The sequence below is a fragment of the Gorilla gorilla genome, chromosome 12, assembly GCF_029281585.2.
Source record: "Gorilla gorilla gorilla isolate KB3781 chromosome 12, NHGRI_mGorGor1-v2.1_pri, whole genome shotgun sequence".
Classification (NCBI taxonomy): domain Eukaryota; kingdom Metazoa; phylum Chordata; class Mammalia; order Primates; family Hominidae; genus Gorilla; species Gorilla gorilla.
In genome coordinates this window covers 51,453,630-51,475,413 of record NC_073236.2, presented here as the reverse complement: position 1 = coordinate 51,475,413, position 21,784 = coordinate 51,453,630, and the positions used below count along the sequence as shown (strand labels likewise).

The 21,784-nt window shown below is 40.2% G+C and overlaps 1 protein-coding gene and 1 long non-coding RNA gene across 5 annotated transcripts in view; one reads left to right on the top strand and one right to left on the bottom strand.

Annotated features, from left to right (window-relative positions):
- The first annotated feature begins 1,061 nt into the window (after positions 1–1,061).
- Positions 1,062–21,404, top strand: LOC134756771 (uncharacterized). Of its 3 annotated transcripts, XR_010129921.1 has the most exons (4): positions 1,062–1,168; positions 4,403–4,517; positions 14,259–14,338; positions 20,539–21,404. It is a non-coding gene; the product is annotated as an uncharacterized lncRNA (long non-coding RNA). The 3 variants fall into 3 exon arrangements; XR_010129920.1 differs by lacking the exons at positions 14,259–14,338; positions 20,539–21,404 and adding an exon at positions 6,323–7,301; XR_010129919.1 differs by lacking the exons at positions 14,259–14,338; positions 20,539–21,404 and having other exon boundaries at positions 4,403–5,218.
- The window catches only part of LOC129531667 (ranBP2-like and GRIP domain-containing protein 4), a 63,078-nt gene continuing 58,176 nt past the window's right edge, over positions 16,883–21,784 (bottom strand). The window contains exon 23 of one of the 2 annotated variants that reach the window (XM_055378238.2): positions 16,883–18,713. In XM_055378238.2, coding sequence (XP_055234213.2) covers positions 18,703–18,713 — 11 coding nt within the window. In that variant the 3' untranslated portion in view covers positions 16,883–18,702. Of the gene's footprint in view, positions 18,714–18,838; positions 19,476–21,784 lie in introns of those variants that run through there. The other variant, XM_063695715.1, reaches the window with a different exon arrangement.

The window sequence follows — 21,784 nt, the reverse complement described above, 5'->3', positions numbered from 1 at the left end:
AGGAAAGAGAAATTTATGGAGCCAGAGTTTGGAACTATATTTGCTCATAGTATGTGAAGCCATACTAACAGCTTCTTGTTAAGGTTTATTGGAGTCTTCGTTAGAAAAATACCCTAAAAGGAAGTTAGTTGTTTTTACACCGGACATAAACATTAGCAGTTATTGTTCTGAGCTCCAATTTTTAACATCATCATCAGTAAATGTTTGTTGAGGATCATATGAATGAAAGTGTCCTAGATAGATCTGAGCAATGACTTATAGCTACAAGATCCAGTGCCTGCCCTTCAGTATTTAAGGTGACTGGATATAATGTTAAAAAAAAAAAAAGACAGCCTAAGTGAGGTACAGGCATAATCAATGCATGCTCTACCCAGATCCAGAAGAAAGAACAGTGCCTAAGTTTGAGGCAGCTAGAGAAGGCTCAGGGAGGAGGTGGGAACCGAGCTGGGTTTGGAGTTGAGAGAGCTCTTGAAAAGCACCAGTAAGGCAGGGGAAGATGCGGCCCTGCACTTTCTCAGGGGGACCATTAAGAGATCAAGTTGACTAAAGCAGAGACTTTGTGTAGGTGATGAGCCTGGGAAAGTAGCTATGGATGCCAGACTGAGCACCCATAGCAGGACCACGGGATGGAGATGGGAGGGGTCAGGGGCCAGGGCAGGGTGGAATGTGGAGCAGAGGTTCAGGGGAACTGATCAGAGTTGGGAGGTCATGGAGACGGACTGTCTTGGGGAATGGGTTCAAAGCAACCAGAGTTGCTTCTTTCTGACCCAAAAACAAAAATTAAGAAGATGAGTGAAGAAGAAGTAAAGCAGTTGAAACAGAAAGAAAGAGAAAATTATGAGGGAGGGAAGGTAAGGGCAGATAAGATTTACTGCCACGTTGGTGTATTTTGCTCAGTACTTCATCAATGCCATGCCCAAATAACTGAAAGAGGCAGCAATTCTGAGCTCTCTGGTCCCCCAAGATATTCAGTGATCTTTAGCATTTCTCACTTATTAATAAACATTTGTTTTCTTTAAATAAAGAAAAATACTTATTGGATTTCCTGCTTCGTTCTGCAGGGCATTCCAATATCACAGTAAAGAGCAACAGTGTGTGATAATGGCTGAAAACAGGAAGTCCTCCATAATCATCAGGATGAGAGATGTAGTTTTATTTGAAAAGTAAAGTGAGTACATTTTCTTCCTCCTCCTCCTACTGTCCTCCCCATCCTCCCACTCTTCCTCTTTCTCTATTCTATCTTTAATTTATGAGACCAGAGGAGGAAGGCACTATGGTGTTGTAAAATTGAATTCTGAGTTAGGACAGGATTTGATTACTAACTAACCATGTCAGCTTGAGTATATTACTTCACCTCCTAGATTTAATTTTTTTGTTGTTCAAAAAATGAAAGGATTAGATTTACAAAATCACTTCTACCTCTATGACCCTGAAAATAAGATTTTTAAAATATTATTTTATATTTAACAAGGAGATGGGAAGTCTAAGCATTCCTTTCGGTCTTGGCTTCTTATTCTGCAGGGTGACCATGGTCCTTGGGCCCTAACATCTGGACGAAGCCTTGTAAAACAGAAATACTGAGGTGTTTTAATCCTCAGAAACATTTAGATTGGGACACAAATCTTATTTTTTACTCTTTAATTTTTCACATTTTGGGGGACATGGTCTATATTTTTCTCAGATTTCTGAAATGTTGTCTTTTAAAAATGTGTAAAAGTTACAGTTCCTTTTCTATAGTTTATTTTAAAATGTGGGTCAATAGTCCCACTGCTTAGAATAAGAGGCACACAGGATTTCAATAGAAATTGCATGCCTTTTTAGATGTGCAAATGTTTCATTAAGCATATGAATATTTGAAGAGATGTATGACACTTTAAAAACTGTTTCCTCTACTGTGTTGGTGGCCAAGTATTAAGACCGTTAATAATAACAATTTAGCTCTCCAAATATGCTGCATCACAGGTGTTAAAGAGGACTGGAAACACCTTAGTTCTTGTATTCTTGAGGATGATTTGCCATATTGTGTCTAGTATCACGGCAAAACTCTAAGTAGCATTTTAAATAGTATTTATTTGGGTTGGAATTATTTCTATGCATTGACTCATCTTCCTGGGTTTCATTAGCTGTACGCATTATACTTTCTTCCTTACCACTATTTATCTAGAATTCTTGAGATTAAAGTACAGATTAAATCTAAACTTTATCTGGTGAAGTTATTAGTTCTCACAAGTAGCAAGCAAACGGTAAACTAAATAGGATCACCTAATTGTACCAGATTTAAAAAAAAAAAAAAAAGAAACCCTGATTCTCCTGATTCTCTCTACAAAATGCTAACATTTAAATATGTCATTTGTAAATTGTTAACCAGAAGGAACATGGGAATGACTGTAGGTTGAGTTTGAAGTCTGAAGTTTGAAGGCTTAGTTTGCTTGTTTTCAAAGTGACAGAAGGGAGCAAAAGGTTATATAAACTCTGGTGGGTACATACAAACAAAAAAGAAGTGAAAAGTCAAAAGTCAGTCATTTTTTGGTCCTTGTTTCTTTGCTGTGGGATACTGACCTGCTGCTAACTTACCTGCCAGGGTTTTGCCAGGAACAGTCAGTGTTAGAGCACATTTACTTCTGCCACTTGCCACCAGCCACACTGCCTTCACCGAGTCCAAGACCCTATCACCACTGGCTGGGGCTACTTGTAGCTGTACACCTGATCTCGAAGAAATGTAACTTCCCTGTTTAAAGCCCTTCCTAGTGCCCTTAAAATAAGACCCAAAGACTTCCTAAATATGCCAGGGCCCGGCATTATTTACGTAACCCCCGGCTGCTGTTTGCTTGGCTTGCTGAACTTTTCTACAAAGTTTCTGGCCTTACTTCTGTTCCTTCACCACCCCAAGCACACGCCCTCCTGCCTGGGACCCTCTTCGCCTTTGTCCTGCTGTGCCAGCTCCTTCTTATCGCCTAGGTGTCAGCTCAATCGTCACCTCCTTTGCAAATCTTCCTTGACCCCTAGACCTCCCTTTCACAAAGTACCTTGAGTTTACACTTTGATGAGTGTCTTATGTCTACTGTAATACTATGTCCCAATGAAGATGTACTGACAATCATAATACATAGTATTGGGTTAAAAGCATTAGTTTGCTGCAGGTATGTTAGGAGTACTTTCCCGATGTGATTGATCAGTGAATTTAAAAATGGCTAAAGTGGGTAACCTTAAATGATGGTGCAAATATACCTTAAACATTTTATATTTTCATTGAAAACACAAGTGTACTTGACACCTTTTGATGTAGAGCAGAGGCTTTTTTTCTTCGAATATGGAGTCACCAGTAGAAGGTCTCTGGTGCATTTCCTACATAAACTATGCTCTAGTGCAACATCTACAATAATTACTTTCCTTATTTTTGAAGTGGACCATATCTCGACATTTATTAATCAATCTGCATGTGTAAAACCTTTAGATTTTTATGAATTCCTCCTCAAGCTTTATAGTCAACTATATGAGTGGATTGCCCTCTGTGGATCTGATAGCAATTTTTTAAATGATTCATGTTTCAACTTGTTAAAAACATTTAATTTAGTTAAAAACCAAACAAAAAAGAGCTTTGTTTCTTTTCACATTCATTTCTCAGTTTAGATCATCTTTAATTAAATATAAATGTAAGAAAGTTGGAAAATGCAAAGAAATGACTCGTTGTAAGCACATAACTCACCTGGGGGGAACAGACATGGGTGGGCACACTAGCAAACACCTGCCAGCTGCATGTGGACCCAGGTGGGCACCGGACTGTTTTAAACACAGGAGAGGGCCCATTGTCTAACTGGTGAGTTGGTTGAGTGGAAGCTGGTTGAGAACTTTTACTGCAAACCATTTACAGTAGACCACAATTTTATAGCCCTGTTTGGCACTTTTTCATGTCACCGTGAGCCTGAAGAAATAGAAGTGGGTTGGACCTCTTTCAGCCTCAGAAAAGCCTGCCATTCCCCCATCTAAAAACCCTTTCCCCGTTCTCTTATTCTGTCTCATCATGTATGTAACATGTATCATCATTAAGTGATCTCATTTTATATTGTTTCCTTGAATATTTCCTGTAACCCCCCTGCCTGTTTCCACTAGAATGTGAGCTCTATGACGGCCAAGCCTCTGGCTGCACTGTGCCCTGTGTGTCCCCAGCATCCTGGTGGGGCTCGATACACAGAGAGCTCATAAGTAGCATTTGAATACATGAATCAAAGTATGGAATGGCCCAGTTTACTGCAGCCTTTTTGCAGATGCAAAAGATGATCTTTTAGAAAGCAGAAACAGGGGGTCTGGTGCATGAGATCTCTTTCTCAACGTGACTATGCTGTGCAGACCTTCACATGGTGTCTTGTGAAAGACTTTGATCACTGTGTGGACTTTCCTTCAGTGTATCTTTCAGAGTGCAAGACTGGGAATGGAAAGAACTACAGAGGGACGATGTCCAAAACAAAAAATGGCATCACCTGTCAAAAATGGAGTTCCACTTCTCCCCGCAGACCTAGGTAAGACTTTCCCTTTCATCTTTGTGTTCATCTACTGTAAAGTTGTCCCTCTGTGTCTGTGAGGGATTGGTTCCAGGACCCCTGTGGCTACCAAAATCCATGCTTCTCAAATCCCTTATGTAAAATGGTGCAGTATTTGCATATAACCTACATACCTTCTCTTGTGCAATCCCTAATATAATGTAAATGCTATGTAATCGTTGTTATACTGTATTGTTTTTATTTGTATTATGTTTTATTGTCATATTGTTATTTTCTCTCATCTTTTTCAAGTCTTTTCCATCCACAGTTGGTTGAATTTGTGGATGTGGAACCCATGGATACAGAGGGCCAACTGTATTTAGGATAATTTCATCACTTTTAATTCAAACCAGAATATGTGAATAAGCAGACAGAAAGAATCTTTTTGATGTCGATGTTCAACTATTTTTGGCACCATAGTAGAACATGGTTGCTTTCTATTTTTTCTTGGGTATGGAGGTTTCTTGAAGACCTAGAACATAGAAGAATGCCTAGTTAAAAAAAAAAAATCAATGAAACTGCGAGTTTTAGGCCAAATCTGAGAAAAGACCAAAGATGACTATGTTTGGGACTGAAGTAAACACATCAAGTTAGAACTCTCATCACATGTTTGACTCAAATTGTGGAGCAAAATAGTAAATAAAATATAAAAATGAAAATGAAGATACGTGAAATTCAAATGTCGCAACTTGCCTGTTATTTATTTTAGTGCATTTTTTTGTGCTTTTCCTAGTTTGGTGTTAGGTGGCATTAAGTTCTCAGTAATGACACTTATCAAATAGGAACTTAGTGCCTGTTACTCACCTTTATCCATTCCCCCAACACTCAACACATTGCCTTTGCTATATCCCTATGAGATGAGCAGATCAAATATTCCCCGTGAGTTAATGAAAACTGATTCAACCAAATGGCAAAGTCAGAGACTATCGGGGGCCATGGAGACACTCTGGGCCATTTTTATGAGGTAGTCTAGGCTCATCTTCATGAGGGAACTGAGGTCTTGGGGGGTGGGGGTTACCCCAAATAGGTTCACAGAAGAACCAGAAATAAAACCTGCCTTTCTAGACTGTAAGTCTTGTGATTTTCATCTAAATGGTTGTCTCTATACAGCAACTCATCTTTAGAACTGAAAATAAGTTTAAATCCCTCCTCCATCCCCAATAATTCAAGCTGCATTTCAGAGAAAACTAGGACTTTGGAATTAGACAGATCAACTTTGAATTCTTGATCTGCTTCTTCACAGCTATTCATGCTTAGGCAAGTTTTGTTTTGTTTTGTTTTACATTGCCACTCAGTCTTCTCATCTGTAAAATAGGGATAATAACACCTTCCTCAAATGGTTTTTTGTATGAGGACTAAAAGAGAGAATGTGTAGAAAGATGTTAGTGGAATGCCTGGCACATAGTTCACATGGACAAAATGGTATTAACTACGAAAATTTTTACAGAGAAAAGGGTAACTGACAAAAGCATGTGTTTGGAATGAATTAAGACCATGGCAGGCTTTTGAGGCCTTTATATTTCTCCTGACTGTGCAATAAAAATATTTTGGCTCTCTGTCTAAGACTTGGCTGTCACAGTAGCAATGGTAATATTAGCTACTGTGCCAGAAGCAGCCTATCAATAGAGAAATTGAAAATCTGACCACACAAATGCTGCAGCACCCAGCTGAAATGCATTTGGATGACAATCTCGGATGGGAATCGAGAGCATCTCCTTCTGCCTTGCTAATAGCAAGCTGATTTTTAGAATATAGTCTAACTGCTTCTCTTCCATCCTCCCCAGATCCTCACCTGCTACACACCCCTCAGAGGGACTGGAGGAATCCAGACAACGATGCGCAGGGGCCCTGGTACTATACTACTGATCCAGAACAGAGATATGACTACTGCGACATTCCTGAGTGTGAAGGGCAGGAGTGGCTCTAGAAAATGTTTTCATTTCTGCCCTTCACCTGTAAAATAATTTGTTGTAAAGCCCCTTCCCACAGGGATATTATTAATAATTGCGTAACGTGTTCACCTCTCGGAAAGGAGCAAAACTTTGCTCAGATCCCAGAATTAACCTGCTTTTTTTTTTTTTTTTTTCTGAGACAGAATTTTGCTCTCATTGCCCAGGCTAGAGTGCAATGGTGCGATCTCAGCTCACCACAACCTCCGCCTCCGGGTTCAAGCGATTCTCCTACCTCAGCCTCCCAAGTAGCTGGAATTACATGCATGTGCCACCATGCCTGGCTAATTTTACATTTTTAGTAGAGACAGGGTTTCTCCATGTTGGTCAGGCTGGTCTTGAACTCTTGACCTCAGGTGAGCCGCCTGCCTCAGCCTCCCAAAGTGCTGGGATTACAGGCGTGAGCCACCATGCCCAGCAGACCTGAATTATTATTATTAAAATGTTACATCAACATGTACAAATATAAAACTACATCTAAACTCTAAGTACAAACTTCTTATGCTTAAAACTCTTACACAGTGTTAACCCCAAGACAGATTTGCAATTAAGTAGTTAAAATAAAACAACAAAGTCAATAAAAATCAAATGAACAATATACATTTAATGTGGTAGACTTTGCTGTTTTGCTGAAGCTAAGCAAGGAACCAGTTTTTAAATCAGCAATCCGTTATTTTAATGGACTGAGCAATTTAATAGTGCACCTTAAAGGTCAATGCTAAAAACTAAAAAAAAAATCCTACTGAAAAAACTGTCATCGTTTCACATTTCTGGCTACATTAGTGCAAAAGGGAATAAATAAAGGTGAGATTTGTGTGACAGTGTGGATATGGTACTGTGTGGCAACTCAGTTCTCCCATCACTTCCACCTATTTGAATCATTGGGATCCTTTATTTGTACACCATGTTATCGGTATTTGCCCTTAAGCACCACCAATGCACCACTTTTATATTAAGTCTGCCCGTTTTCCTTAGTACTCCATAAAATTTAAGTCACATATTACTCTGCCTCACCATGTTACTTCAATAATTCTGAATCAAAGTTTAAGTTTGTGAATAATTTTGCAAAAAAAGAGCCAATCATGCTTCTCAGCAACATAAAAAGAGAAGCGCCGTCACTTCAGGTGAATATTGTTCTCCGTGAGGCCATGAGCATAAACAAAAACTCCAGACTAAAACCCTGAGACGGTGCCAGGTCATTCAGCAGTCAGTGGAATGATCAGTATAATTTCATACAAAGTTTTAAAGATCATTATTGAAATGATGTATTTTGAGCTTCCTGGATCTGAACCTTAGTTCATTTGGGCTGCTGTGACAAAAATATCATAAACTGGAGAGTGTATAAACAACAGAAATTTATTTCTCACCATTCTAGGGGCTGTGATGTCCAAGACCAAGGCACTAGCAGTGTCTGGTGAGGCTCTGCTTCCTCATAGATGACACATTCTGGCTTTGTCCTCACATGGTGTCAGGGGCTAGCTAATTCCCTGGGGCTTCTTTCATAAGTGCACTAATCTCTGTCCTGAGGATACAGCCCTCGTAACCTGATTGACTCCCAAAAGCCCCACCTCAGTACTATCATATTGAGGATTAAGTCTCAATATAACTTTTGAGGAGACACAAACATTCAGACCATAGCTTTATCTATCATGAATTTGGGGAAATTTTCATTCACTGTTGCTTCAAATGTTTCTTCTGTTTCTTTCTCTCTCTCTCTTTTTTTTTTTGTTTTTGAGACACAGTCTTGCTCTGTTGCCCAGGCTGGAGTGCAGTGGCACGATCTCAGCTCACTGCAAGCTCCTCCTCCCAGGTTCACGCCATTCTCCTGCCTCAGTCTCCTGAGTAGCTGGGACTACAGGTGCCTGCCACCACGCCCCGCTAATTTTTTGTATTTTTAGTAGAGACAGGGTTTCACCGTGTTAGCCAGGATGGTCTCGATCTCCTGACCTTGTGATCTGCCCGCCTCGGCCTCCCAAAGTGCTGGGATTATAGGCGTAAGCCACCACGCCCGGCTTTCTTTCTCTTTTTCTTCTCTTTCTGGTATTTCCAAAAAGTCTCCATGTTCCACCTTCTGTAATTGTCTCACAGTTCTTGACTCTTGTTCCATTTTTTCTTTTTCATTCTTTTTTCTCATCGTGTGTCAGCTTTTGAAGTATCTATTGACATCTCTTCGAGCTCGCTGATTCTTTCATTGGCCATATCCATTCTTTTGATGAACCCATCAAAGGCATTCTTCATTTCTGTTATGGTGTTTTTGATTTCTAGTATTTCATTTTCATTTCTTCTTAGTGTTTTTATCTCTTTGCTTACATTACCCATCTGTTCTTGCATGTTCTGCCGTTTTTACATTAGAGCCCCTAGCATGTTAATCTTAGTTATTTTAAATTCCTGGTTGGATACTTCCAATATTTCTTCCATATCCGAGTCTGGTTCTGATGCTTGCTCTGTCTCTTCAAACTGTGGGGTTTCTTGTCTTTTAGTATGCTTTGTAATTTTTTGTTTGAGGCTGTATATGATGTACTGGGTGAAAGGAACTGAGTTAAATAAGGCTTTAGTATGAGATTTTGTGTTTCTCTGGCTAGGAGTTAGGCTTTGTTTACTCTTTGCTATATAGTCATGGATGTCAGAGGCTAAAATTTCCTCTCGTGTCCTTGTGTTGTCTCCCCTGTCTTCTCTGGGGAGCTCCCTAGAGGCTTCTTTGTAAAGTAGCTCTGAGTCTTGCAGTGTCTATCCCTAATCATGGGAAAACGTCAAACAAACCCATACAGCGGGACATCTGACAAAGTACCAAGTGTCAAGGATCATGAATTGAATCCTGAAACAGAGGAAGGACACTGAAGGAAAGACTGGGAAAACCTGACTGAGGTCTGGAGTTTAGTTAGTGATACTATACCAAGACGAATTTCTTAGTTTTGATAATTTGTTAACAGTTATGTTAACATTGGGGGTAGCTGTGCAAGGGGTGTGAGAAAGCTGTTATATCTTTAACCTTGGCCCATGGTTAAGGTGTTTCCAGTGTAAGGTCACTGTTATTCCTTGTAGTTAACATATATTTGGCACCACAGGATTCATTCTGGAATTCTCCTTGGCTTATTTATAACTTTTTTTCTTTTTCTAGTAGTGAGAAACCTGGCTTTCATGCAGAGTTTACAAACGCCAATTTAAACTTTTGTTTTGTCATATGCAATGATTTTATTACCTGCATTTATTTCAGAGCTTATGAATTTTTAATTATTCTAAGGGCTAACATAGAACTTTTTCATGTTTTCTGCTCTTCAAGAGTAGGTAAGACTTTAGTTTGTAATACATTACAAAAGGAATCCTGTGGTTCTCTAAGAGCTAATTTGTCTTGGCAAAAGGCCTTAGTGAGCTGTGAGTGGTGGCTCATGCCTGGAATCCCAGCACTTTGATCTGAGACGGCTGGATCACCTGAGGCCAGAAGTTTGAGACCAGTTTGGCCAACATGGCGAAACCCCATCTCTGCTAAAAATACAAAAAATTAGCCAGGCATAATGGCATGCACCTGTAGTCCCAGCTACTTGGGAGGCTGAGGCAGGAGAATCGCTTGAACCTCGGAAGTGGAGGTTGCAGTGAGCCGAGATCATGCCACTGCACTCCAGCCTGGGAAACAGCGAGACTGTCTCAAAACAAACAAAAAAACCAAAAAACAAAAAAATTAGACGGGCGTGGTGGTATGCACCTACATTCCCAGCTACTCAGGAGGCTGAGGCAGGAGAATCACTTGAACCCAGGAGTTGGAGGTTGCACTGAGCAGAGATCATGCCACTGCACTCTACCCTGGGTGACACAGTGAGTATCCATCTCAAAACAACAACAAAAACAAAAACAAATTAAAAAACCCAACAACAACAAAACCAGCAAACAAAAAAACTAAACAGGCTTTAGGGAAAGAGCAATCTAATTATCTGATTATATGATTGGCACTAAGATGGGAATGACTCTGGCCTAATTTCTTCGATTTACATTTTAAAATAGGAGCTTAGTTAGCCCCCAAATAATATGTAATTGATGTATTAGCGTTGGGGAGTGAATATTTTTCAGAGCAGAAGATATTTCTCAATTCTTGCTTACTTTTAGAGGTTGAAGTTCAAGGAAGCCCCTTCCTTGGCACTGTATCCCAGGGAGGTATTTGGAGTTAATTTCAGGGCTTAGCAGTGACTCTTTAGAAAAGCAGTATACGATTGGAATGTAATGTGTTACAAATGAGATCACTACAAGTAATTTAAAAATGTGCTAGTAGTGTTTTTTTTTCTGAGACAGAGCCTCGCTCTGAAGCCCAGGCTGGAGTGCAGTGGCACGATCTCAGCTCACTGCAAGCTCCGCCTCCCGGGTTCGCGCCATTCTCCTGCCTCAGCCTCCCTAGTAGCTGGGACTACAGGCGCCTGCCACCACGCCTGGCTAATTTTTTATATTTTTAGTAGAGACGGGGTTTCACCGTGTTAGCCAGGATGGTCTCGGTCTCCTGACCTCGTGATCCTCCCACCTCAGCCTCCCAAAGTGCTGGGATTACAGGCGTGAGCCACCACACCCAGCCTCTAGTAGTACTTTTATCAAAAGTAAATAGAAACATGAAATTAATTTTTGCAATATATTTTATTTAAACTAATATGTTCACAATGTTAAAATTTCAACATGTAATCACTATAAAAACTACTAGTGAGATATTTCACATTACTTTTTTCATGTAAGCCTTTGAAATCTGGTGTGTATTTTATATTTACTGTACATCCTGATTTGGAATAACCACATTTCAATCTTTCAATAGCCACATGTGGCTAGTGGCTACTGTGTTAGAGCAGTTCTAGAACAAAGGAGTCTCTTTAAAACTATTTTGAAGCCATCGTCTATAAGGCAATATGAAAGCTGATCTGAATGATTTCTCCTTTTCCAGGAAAGGAAACAAAAATGAAATCATGTTAGGGCTGCATATTTTATGGATCCCAGGAGAAATACACATAGTCTGAAAGAATGATCTCAGTCAGAAACTCAGAATGAATCATATGAATTAAACATTGGACAATGTCCAATGCTCAGCATGTGTTTTTGGTTTATACTAAGAGCATATTATGCCACCAAATACAGATATTTACTATTATACTTAGCGTAGGAGGTATATTGAGACATTGTTCTAGACTACCACAGTTCCATATTTTGTGAAAAGTTATACTGCACTTTTTTTTTTTTTGAGAGTGTGCCCAGGCTGGAGTGCAACGGCATGATCTCAGTTCACTCCAGCCTCCGCCCCCCCAGGTTCAAGTGATTCTCCTGCCTCAGCCTCCCTAGTAGCTGGGATTACAGGTGCGCACCACCACGTCTGGCTAATTGTTGTATTTTTAGTAGATACGGGGTTTTGTCATGTTGGCCAGGCTGGTCTCGAACTCCTGACCTCAGGTGATCCACCCACCTCAGCCTCCTAAAGTGTTAGGATTACAGGCGTGATCCACCATGCCCAGCCTTATATTTCACTCTTTGGGAATTGCATCTTACTGTAATCTTAAACTACACTAAAATAAATAATGTAAACCTTTTGTCAAATTGCTCAGAGTAGGTTTCTACTTTGGTTATAAGGAATAAAATTCATGCTTTTGTGTACACACTAGACATCTAAAGCAACCAACCATAGTTAACAAGCAGTGCTCTTACCAAAAGGTAACTCTTTCTAGAATCTGGCACACCATTTAATATCAGTATGAGCATATGGTGGGTTTAATAATTGTTTTCCATGTTTATAAGTTTTCCTTAGTTTTATAAGCAGTTAAAATGAATCCCTTTCACTGAAATACAATCTGTGGTGGGACTTCTAGCTTTTCTCAATCTTATGCTGCTAGATTTATGTCACTGCCATAGCTATGCAATGGGTGATATTTACACTATGCTCAAACAAAACAACCAGAAAAACACATCACTGAATAATACAGATATTCTGAAGTCAAGCAAGCCAACTTTCATTAACGGATCAATTTTCTTAGAAAAGTTGATGAAACTAAAGACTGAAGTTCAAAGAAAAAGCCCTCTCAAGGGGGTATGAATTTCTGGTAACTTATGGGGTAAGAAAAACAGCAAGAAACTTGAAAGTAGGGAAGAGAAAAAAGAAAAGGAGCAAGAGGGAATAGCCAGCTCTCAAAAGAGTCTCCAATAGGAAAGCAAAATCTGTATCTAGCCAGCACCAACATGTGAAGAAAGAGTGAGCATAGCAAAATTTAGAAAGGTTGCTTGAAAACCAAACAAAAAACCAAATACCTGTAATCCTAGCACTTTGGGAGGGTGAGGTGGGAGGATTGCCTGCACTCAGGAGTTCAAGACCAGCCTGGGCAACATGGTGAAACCTTGTCTCTACTAAAATCCAAAAAAAAAAAAAAAAAAAAAAATTAGCCAGGCATGGGCTGGGCGCGGTGGCTCATGCCTGTAATCCCAGCACTTTGGGAGGCCAAGGTGGGCAGATCACGAGGTCAGGAGATCGAGACCATCCTGGCTAACACAGTGAAACTCCATCTCTACTAAAAATACAAAAAATTAGCCGGGCGTGGTGGCGCATGCCTGTAGTCCCAGCTACTCGGGAGGCTGAGGCAGGGGAATCACTTGAACCCAGGAGGTGGAGGTTGCAGTGAGCTGAGACCATGCCACTGTACTCCAGCCTGGCGACAGAGTGACACTCGTCTCAAAAAAAAAAAAAAAAAAAGTCTCTTTTGGCCAGGTGTGGTGGCTCACACCTGAAATCTCAGCACTTTGGGAGGCTGAAGTGTGTGGATCACTTGAGTCCAGGAGTTCAAGATCAGCCTAGGTAACATGGCAAAACCTCGTCTCTACCAAAAACAAACAAACAAAAATCAGCCGGATGTGGTGGTGCACACCTGTAGTCCCAGCTACTTGGGAGGCTGAGGCAGGAGAATCACCTGAGACCGGGAGGCAGAGATTGCAGAGAACTGAGACTATCCCAAGGCACTCCAGCCTGGGTGACAGGGCAAGACTCTCTCTCTCTCTCAAAAAAGAAAAAACAAAAAGCCTCCTTTAAAAAATGCAGTTTGATGCTATAAATTTATCAGTTAATAGTTTTTGGGGCAAAAAATGTTTTCTGACATTTCAATAAGAGCTATAGACGAAGTCCAGCATTAGTCATGACTCTGGACTAAGTCTGGAAATCTGGAATCTCTTCCCAGCTCTGGGAGGTACAAAGTTTTAAAAAATAAGGTCAAAATGCTGGAAAACATTCCATTTATTTCCTTATTAACACAATTGTTCACTCATAAACGACAGTAACACTTGGTGCTATGGGTCATGCACTGAGGTCAGAACAAGGAACAGAAGAAAATGAGGTAAGTTGGTAAATCTTTTTGCAGGCTGAGAAGGGAGAGAATGCTGGCATGCCTACTCTGTGCTGGTTTTTTTTTTTTTTTTTTTGAGATGGGGTCTTGCTCTATCGCCCAGGCTGGAGTGCAGTGGCGCAATCTTGGCTCACTGCAAGCTCCGCCTCCTGGGTTCATGCCATTCTTCTGCTCTTCTGCCTCAGCCTCCCAAGTAGCTGGGACTACAGGCACCCGCCACCGTGCCTGGCTGATTTTTTGTATTTTTAGTAGAGATGGGGTTTCACCGTGTTAGCCAGGATGGTCCCGATCTCCTGACCTTGTGATACGCCCACCTTGGCCTCCCAAAGTGCTGGGATTACAGGTGTGAGCCACTGCATCCAGCCCTCTGTGCTGGCTTTTATGTCATCCAATAACTCACAACTATGTAATTTATTTCCTTTTAACAGATAAAGAAATGGGGGCTCAGAGCAGTCAAGAACATGCCCCAAGTTATTCGTCAGTGAGGCGGAAATTGTGGTGTCCTGGTGTAAGTTCACAGTTTATACTTTACCATTATACTGTGCTCCAAATTATCTGATATTTATTTTCAAAGCATGTGTAGGAAGTTTACTATGACGATGCAGAGACATTGTACAGAATCCAGTCCCTTGACTCTCAGGTCCCCAGAACACTCACTTCACGATTTTGTTGACCTCTTCTGTCAGCTTAAACCTGGCACTCTCTTGGCTGGCTTTCTCTGCTCTTTCTGGGCACTCCAAAGCTTCTGTACTTACATGCTGCAATTCCAGTCACAGGAAGATGCTGAGTTCTTTAGTCCCAGATCCATATTCCTGAGAAACCCTAATTGCCTAGGCTCAGGTCATAACTCTGTATCTGTTTCAGTTGACTATGGCTGGGCCTACTGCCCCTCTGTATGGTGGTGGGGCAGAAGTTCCCAGAGAGAGGCAGGGGTGACAGGGACTGTTGTCTCAAATGCTAGGCAGACATCTAGAGTGGTAACCACTACATCTGTTCACAGTGAGCACATCCTTGCAGGGAAACTGGTTTAATCATCTCTATTACTGAAACTCAGAGGTATAGTGTTTCTTCATAGGAATTTTCTTTCCTTATTTGAGATGGGGGTCACATTTTGTTGCCCAGGCTGGAGTGCAGTGGTGTGTGATCTTGGCTCACTGCAGCCTCCCCTCCCGAGTTCAAGCGATTCTCCTACCTCAGCCTGCTGAGTAGCTGGGACTACAGGCATGGGCCAACATGCCTGGCTAATTTTTGTATTTTTCGTAGAGACAAGTTTTCACCATATTGGCCAGGCTGGTCTTGGACTACTGACCTCAGGTGATCTGCCCACCCTGGCCTCCCTAAGTGCCGGGATTACAGGTGTGGGCCATCACGCCCAGCCTATTTATAGGAATTTTCTATAGGTATATAAGTAATAATTTGAAGGTCACAACTAGATGCCTTTTCGTGTAACCATATCTTGAATGGAACAAATATTTTCTTTCTACATAATTATACATAAATAACTCAATGCTTTTTAATACCCATGAAAAACCATTAGCTCAAAGACACTTGCAAAATTGTATCAGGTTGTTTTCCTTGGTGTGTATTAAGTTTGAAGCAAAGGGGATTTTCACATACCAAGACAAAGTAGAAGTCTTCCACCAAGTTGAAATCATCACATTGCAATTTAATCATATGATACAACCAATTTTTTGATGTGTTATGCCATTCGCCAAATACCAAAAAATTTTTAGGGGAAACTTTACATCCTCAATACTATACACTTCCAGCTACATCACCACCTAACAGGGACTTTAAAAAGAATACAAAGTACGGTATGCCTTCTCAGTGCCTTGTTAGTAATTCAGTTACAGTTCTGCCAAACTTTCTTTAAAGGAATACAATTCTCAATCTTACACTGTTCAGAGCACAAGCATAGCTTATTGTATACAAGAGATGTGCATCAGTTCCCACTCCTCAGGGACTGTATGAATTTGGCTTTATTTTTATTTATTTTTTTGACGGAGTCTCACTCTGTCACCAGGCTGGAGTGCAGTAGTGTGATCTCGGCTCACTGGACTCTGCCACCCGGGTTCAAGTGATTCTCCTGCCTCAGCCTCCCAAGTAGCTAGGACTACAGGTGCACGCCACCATGCCCAGCTGATTTTTTGTGTGTTTTTAGTAGAGACACGGTTTCACCATGTTGGCCAGGATGGTCTTGATCTCTTGACCTCATGATCTACCCGCTTTGGCCTCCCAAGGTGCTGGGATTACAGGCATGAGCCACTGTGCTGGGCCAAATTTGGTTCTTAGAAACCAAGGAGTGATGTGTGCAAAAGGCCCAGGGCTGAAGAACTGCTTCTCACTAGATGCCTCTCTTGGTCTGGCTGCTGTGTCCAGTCCTATCCAGGGTTAGCTCTGTTCCTCCTTCTTGTGGCATCTGTGTTTCTCTTTCTGCTCTGTCTCTCCCCATCTCCTAGTCCAAACATCCAAAGAAATTAATTACCTCCAGGAGATCGAGACCATCCTGGCTAACACGGTGAAACCCCGTCTCTACTAAAAATACAAAAAATTAGCCGGCCATGGTGGCGGGTGCCTGTAGTCCCAGCTACTTAGGAGGCTGAGGCAGGAGAATGGCGTGAACCTGGGAGGCAGAGCTTGCAGTGAGCCGAGATCGCGCCATTGCACTCACGCCTGGGCAACAGAGCAAGACTCTCTCAAAAAAAAAAAAAAAAAAATTAATGACCTCTGCCCCTAACTGAACAAAGCCCTTCATCTAAGGCCACCCTTTGGTTGGCAGCCTTAGCCAGACATCTGCTTCTGGTCAAATCAATGTCTTGTCCACACGGAGGCCCAGCACTGTTTCTGGTTTTAGCTGGATGCAGGGTGTCAGACATGGCAGGTACTACGGTCTACCTGGCGGGTATCAAATAGTTGGTTGACGTTCTCTCAACAACCTAATAGGGACCAACCATGGAAGGTCAGTAGTAAAGGAGTTTGAAGTTCCCTTTCAGAAACCAATTAACAACCCCAAAGAGACAGTGTGTAACATAAAAGAGCAGCCATAAAAATATACAGTTAAACATATTTAATAGAAATATTAAAATAATCATTACACTTCCTCTCATTGCAGAAACCATGAAAGAATATGCCTTTTGTAATCAAAGTAATTTTTTATCATGCAAAAAAGTATTTTGTTATGACATTCGTAAGTGGAGACTATATTTCAAAACAAGTTTATACAGACTTCAAAAGGTCTCAAGTCAAAGAGAAAGTGAAATATATTTAAATATGATTAGTTACATTGTATGCAGCTGGCACACTCATATTCACAGTTTATAAAGTAAAAAAACTAAACTCTTCATGTCGGCTCTGAAATAGATGCATTTTCATTCATACATTCGCTAGTTAGGTCTGTTCTTCTAAGGACGAAAGACGAGATATATGAGATATTTTTTAAAGAACAAACTCAACATATCAGCAGCAAATTTCAGTTAAACTAAATTGGAAACCAATGTTCTGTGTAACCAAAGTGCAAAGTCAGTTCCCCAGCTCAGAAAGAAAATTAAGAGTATAAACTGAAGGCTTAAGAGAACTTCAGAGAGCATACTGTGTGATTAACACATAAATATTAAAAATTATCCGATTTTTGATTTAAGAACAACACAGTTTGGATCTAGTCATTAAAACACATGCAGAGGTGTCAAAGGCAAGTAACACGACCACCTAAGCTTATTCAGAGGAACTGTGAAGATGTAGCACGGACCTCTAAGGTGTCTAAAATCCCTTCTGATGGAAAGCTTATGGAACACTATCTGCCAAAAACACTGAAAGCACCAGTTTTACATTTAGATCCAATGCTGAGTGATATAGTCCCTGTTGGGACAGGTTTTTATTTGGGAAAATGGAGAGGATTCTCAAAACAGATTCATGGCTTGCATGCAGTGACACCCTATCAAGAGCCTGGAAAGACACCATGAAATCACCTCAACTCAAGTGGTGGGCCCACCTATTCATAGTCAGTGTTACACTAGCCAGCTCTAGGGCTCTGACAACATAATGAGTTTTGAGATAGTATACTTTAAAGAAAAAAAGAAGAGTTTATTTTAAAGCAAATAACTAAACTGTATTTTAACTTAGCATAATTAACTGCAGCATATTTACTTCATAGCCCCTTAACATGTCACTTTTACCAATAAAGCTTTTTCCTTCATATTCTAATCACAAAAATTTCTCAACAATTTATAACAATCTATAACTCTGACCTTGCAATAAATAGTCATAAAACGTTATTTTTATTACTATTATTATTTTTAGAGACAAGGTCTTGCTCTGTTCCCCGGGCTGGAGTGCAGTGGTACAATCACAGCTCACTAGCCTCAAGCGATTCTCCAGCCTCAGCCTCCCAAAGTAGTGGGATTTCAGGCATGAATCACCACACCTGGCCTTGAAACATTACTTTTAAAGCCTAAGTTCCAGTTGGTATGGTACCAAAATTTAGTTTAACTTCAAAATTCACAGTACTGCCGAGAAATGGGCGGGTCCTGAGGTTCCAGAGAAGTGTGGAGTGAATTCATTCCTGGTGGTTTTATTCTGGCAGCATGCATGGGAGATCACACGAGTTAGAGGGCTGTGGCCTGCTATCAACACTTCAAGCTGTTGTACTTTTACTTCAAGTTGAAACTTTTAAAATACATCTGTCATATAGATGTACAAATATATGTAAATGCAAACATATATACACACTTTTTGACAAAAGAATGATGGTAATATACATGAACCATTTTTGTAAATAGATTCTATTTGGTTAATAAAAATATTCCTTCCATCAACCTATCGAAGTCCAAACCAACTACGAAGATAGGATGCCCATCCAGAAGAACGGGAAGCATTTTATTCTTCACCTTTGGAAAGTAAAACAAAAAAAAAGAAAAAAGAGAGTATTAAAATTTCTCAATGTAAAATCTATATTTTAGAACCACTCTACAATATAAGCAAATAATGTCTTTTTTACTGATCACATGCCTTTTTTGTTGGTGGGGGGGGGGGTTCTTTTTTTTTTTTTTTTTGAGACAGGGTCTTGCTCTGTCACCCAGGCTGGAGTGCAGTGGCGTGATGAGACTTCAGTGCAGCCTTGATCTCCCAGGCTCAAGTGATTCTCCCACCTCAGCCTCCCAAGCAACTGGGACCACAAGGTGTGTGCCACCATGCCTGGGTAATTTTTTGTTTTTTTGTGGAGATGCAGGTCTCACTGTTTTCCAGGCTGGTCTCAAATTCCTGGGCTCAAGTGATCCTCCCACTTCAGCCTCACAGTGTTGGGATTACAGTCATGAGCCACTGTACCCAACCATATGTCATTCTTTAGACACATTGCTTACTAAATTTCTCTTTTTAAAGGATATACTGAATTTCCGGTTGAGCCAACTTAACAGCTAATTTTATATTTTAGCTTTAAAACATTGATAAGCAACATGAAGCAATCTAGAACTTAACCTTTAAGTGGCTTTATTAAAGCAATCCAGCTATGAAAATTATGCAGAAATGATTATCTACAATCTTACCAGCACATAAGAAATTCTTCCTCTATTCTGAAATACCATCTTCTCACAATATACTTTGATGTTATGAATCAATGTCTGTTCTTGAACATTATTTATTGTCTTTCTCTATTAAACAATTCCAAAACAAAATTTCCAGCACAACTAAATATTGTTGACGATAAGAGGATTTAAAAAAAAATTCTTTTAAAACAGAAGCTTATATACAACTTAGAATCTAAAACCAATAGATTTATGGTAAACCTTAAAACTGAACCAAAACAAACAAAAACCAAAGTTTTAATCATTTAAAAATCATGTTTATTGAGGTACAACTTACTTATAGTAAAACCTGCCCTTTTCAGCGTATAGCACTGAGTCTTGACAAATGCACAGTTATGTACCACCACCGACCAAGGCCTGGCACATTTTCACCTCCTCAAAGTTCTCCCTGGCTGCTTCTCCCACTCCTTGGCAACCACTAACCTGTTTTCTGTCCTTATAGTACTGCTTTTTTCAGTGTCATATAAGTAGAATCACACTGTACATAGTATTTTGAGTCTGACCTCTGTCAACTGGCATAATGCATTTGAGAATTATCCATGTTGCTGAACTGGCAGTGCATTCTTTTTTATTGCTGAGCAGTATTCAATTGCATGGCTGTACCAGTTTGTTTATTCATTTGCCAGTTGAAGGATAACTGAGATCTTCCTCGTTTTTAGCAATTTTAAAGTTTCTATGAATAATTGTGTACAGGTTTTTAATTAAATGTTTTGGAGATACAATTCATGTACCACATAATTCACCTTTTTAAAGTGCATAAGTCACTGGTTTTTAATATATTCACAAGGTTTGTGCATAGGTTTTTGTGTGAATACTGGTTTTCATTCCTCTTGGATAAAGATTTAATTTGGTATTACCCTGCCAGACACCTTTCTGTGTTTTCATACGTATATATGTATGACTGTTTGACCTTAGGCAGAGTAGCATTTTCAAAATTTTACATGGGGAAACTTCTAGAGTTAAAGCCATTTTATTTTTCTGTTCTGTCTGGTTTTATCTGCGTGTTATTTACAATCTGCTGCGTAACAAATTACTACAAACTTAGTACCTTAACACATATTTATTTCACAGTTTCTGTGGGTCAGGAGATCAGAAATGGTTCTATTTCAAGAAATGGTTCTATTTCAAGGTCTCTCACAGGGCTGCAATCAAGATGTTGGCATGGCTGGGGTCTCATCTGAAGGCTGGACTGGAGAAGAATCTACTTCCAAACTTATGTGGTAGTTGGAAGAATTTAGTTCCTCAAGGCTGCTAAACTGATGGCCTGTGTTCCTTGCCTCTGGGATGGTAGCTTGCTTCAACAAAGTGTGCAAGCAGAGAAGACAGAGAGAGTCCGCTAGCAAGATAGAAGCCACAATCTCTTGTAACCTATCATTTTTGCTGTATTCTACTGGTTAAAAATAACTCATTAGGTTAGCCTACTGGCTCTCAAGGGGAAGAGATTATACAAAGGCATGAATTTCTGGAGGAGGGAATGAGGGCAAAGAACTCTGAAAAGTCTCTCTTCCACAATCTGAAGAACTTCTAGAAAGTAGAAGGAAGCGATATTGCTTAGGGATGGACAACTTGGCACTGGTTATGTGTTCCAAGTGAGGTAACCTTGTTCCCAGGAATAAAGAGAACCAGATGACTGTAAACATTTCCCTAAACTGAAATGCAGACTGTTGTATATTCACCTGAAATGAATGGTGTAAGCTGAATATAAGATTTTTGACAAAATAAAAATTTTGCTGTGTTCTCAGATCTGGCAGGCTCCTGCCCTTGTGCAAACAATGTTCCTGGCAGCTATTCATCTCCTTAGGTAAATAAGAATTGGAGAAAAGCTGTGCTTAGATAGGGTGCATTTGCTCTTGCCTTGGAAGGCTGTTTTCTGATAAGGTTCTATATCCTCTGCAAATCAAATCAGGCACTTACAGTGTGAGCATGCATTCTCTTCCTGCCAGTCTGGAGATGATCAAAAAGCTTATAACAGGCTTGGCCTATTTTCCTATTGGGTTGCTGGGCTTTTTTTCCTCTTTATTTACTTGTAGAGAGTTTTAGACCTCTGTGTATGTATGGTGTACAAGTGACAATATTCAGATCTGTAAACTGTAACCCAATCTGGGAGCAAAGAAGATATAGAAAAACGACTTTTACTTCCTGCTTGAGTAGTAAAATTGAGGTTCAAATTTTGCATGTAGAAGCACTATATGGCTAACTTATTTGGGGAGCAAAGCTGACTTACCATAAGTCTATCTCAAATAGAAATGAAACACTCAATTTGTGAAATATGCTGAGTTTTAATGCGTGTGGGGGCAGGGTGAATTAACATTTGTGATGCAAGGAGAAGAGCAATCTATACTTACCACTGTCTATTTGATATTGTTTGGGGACTA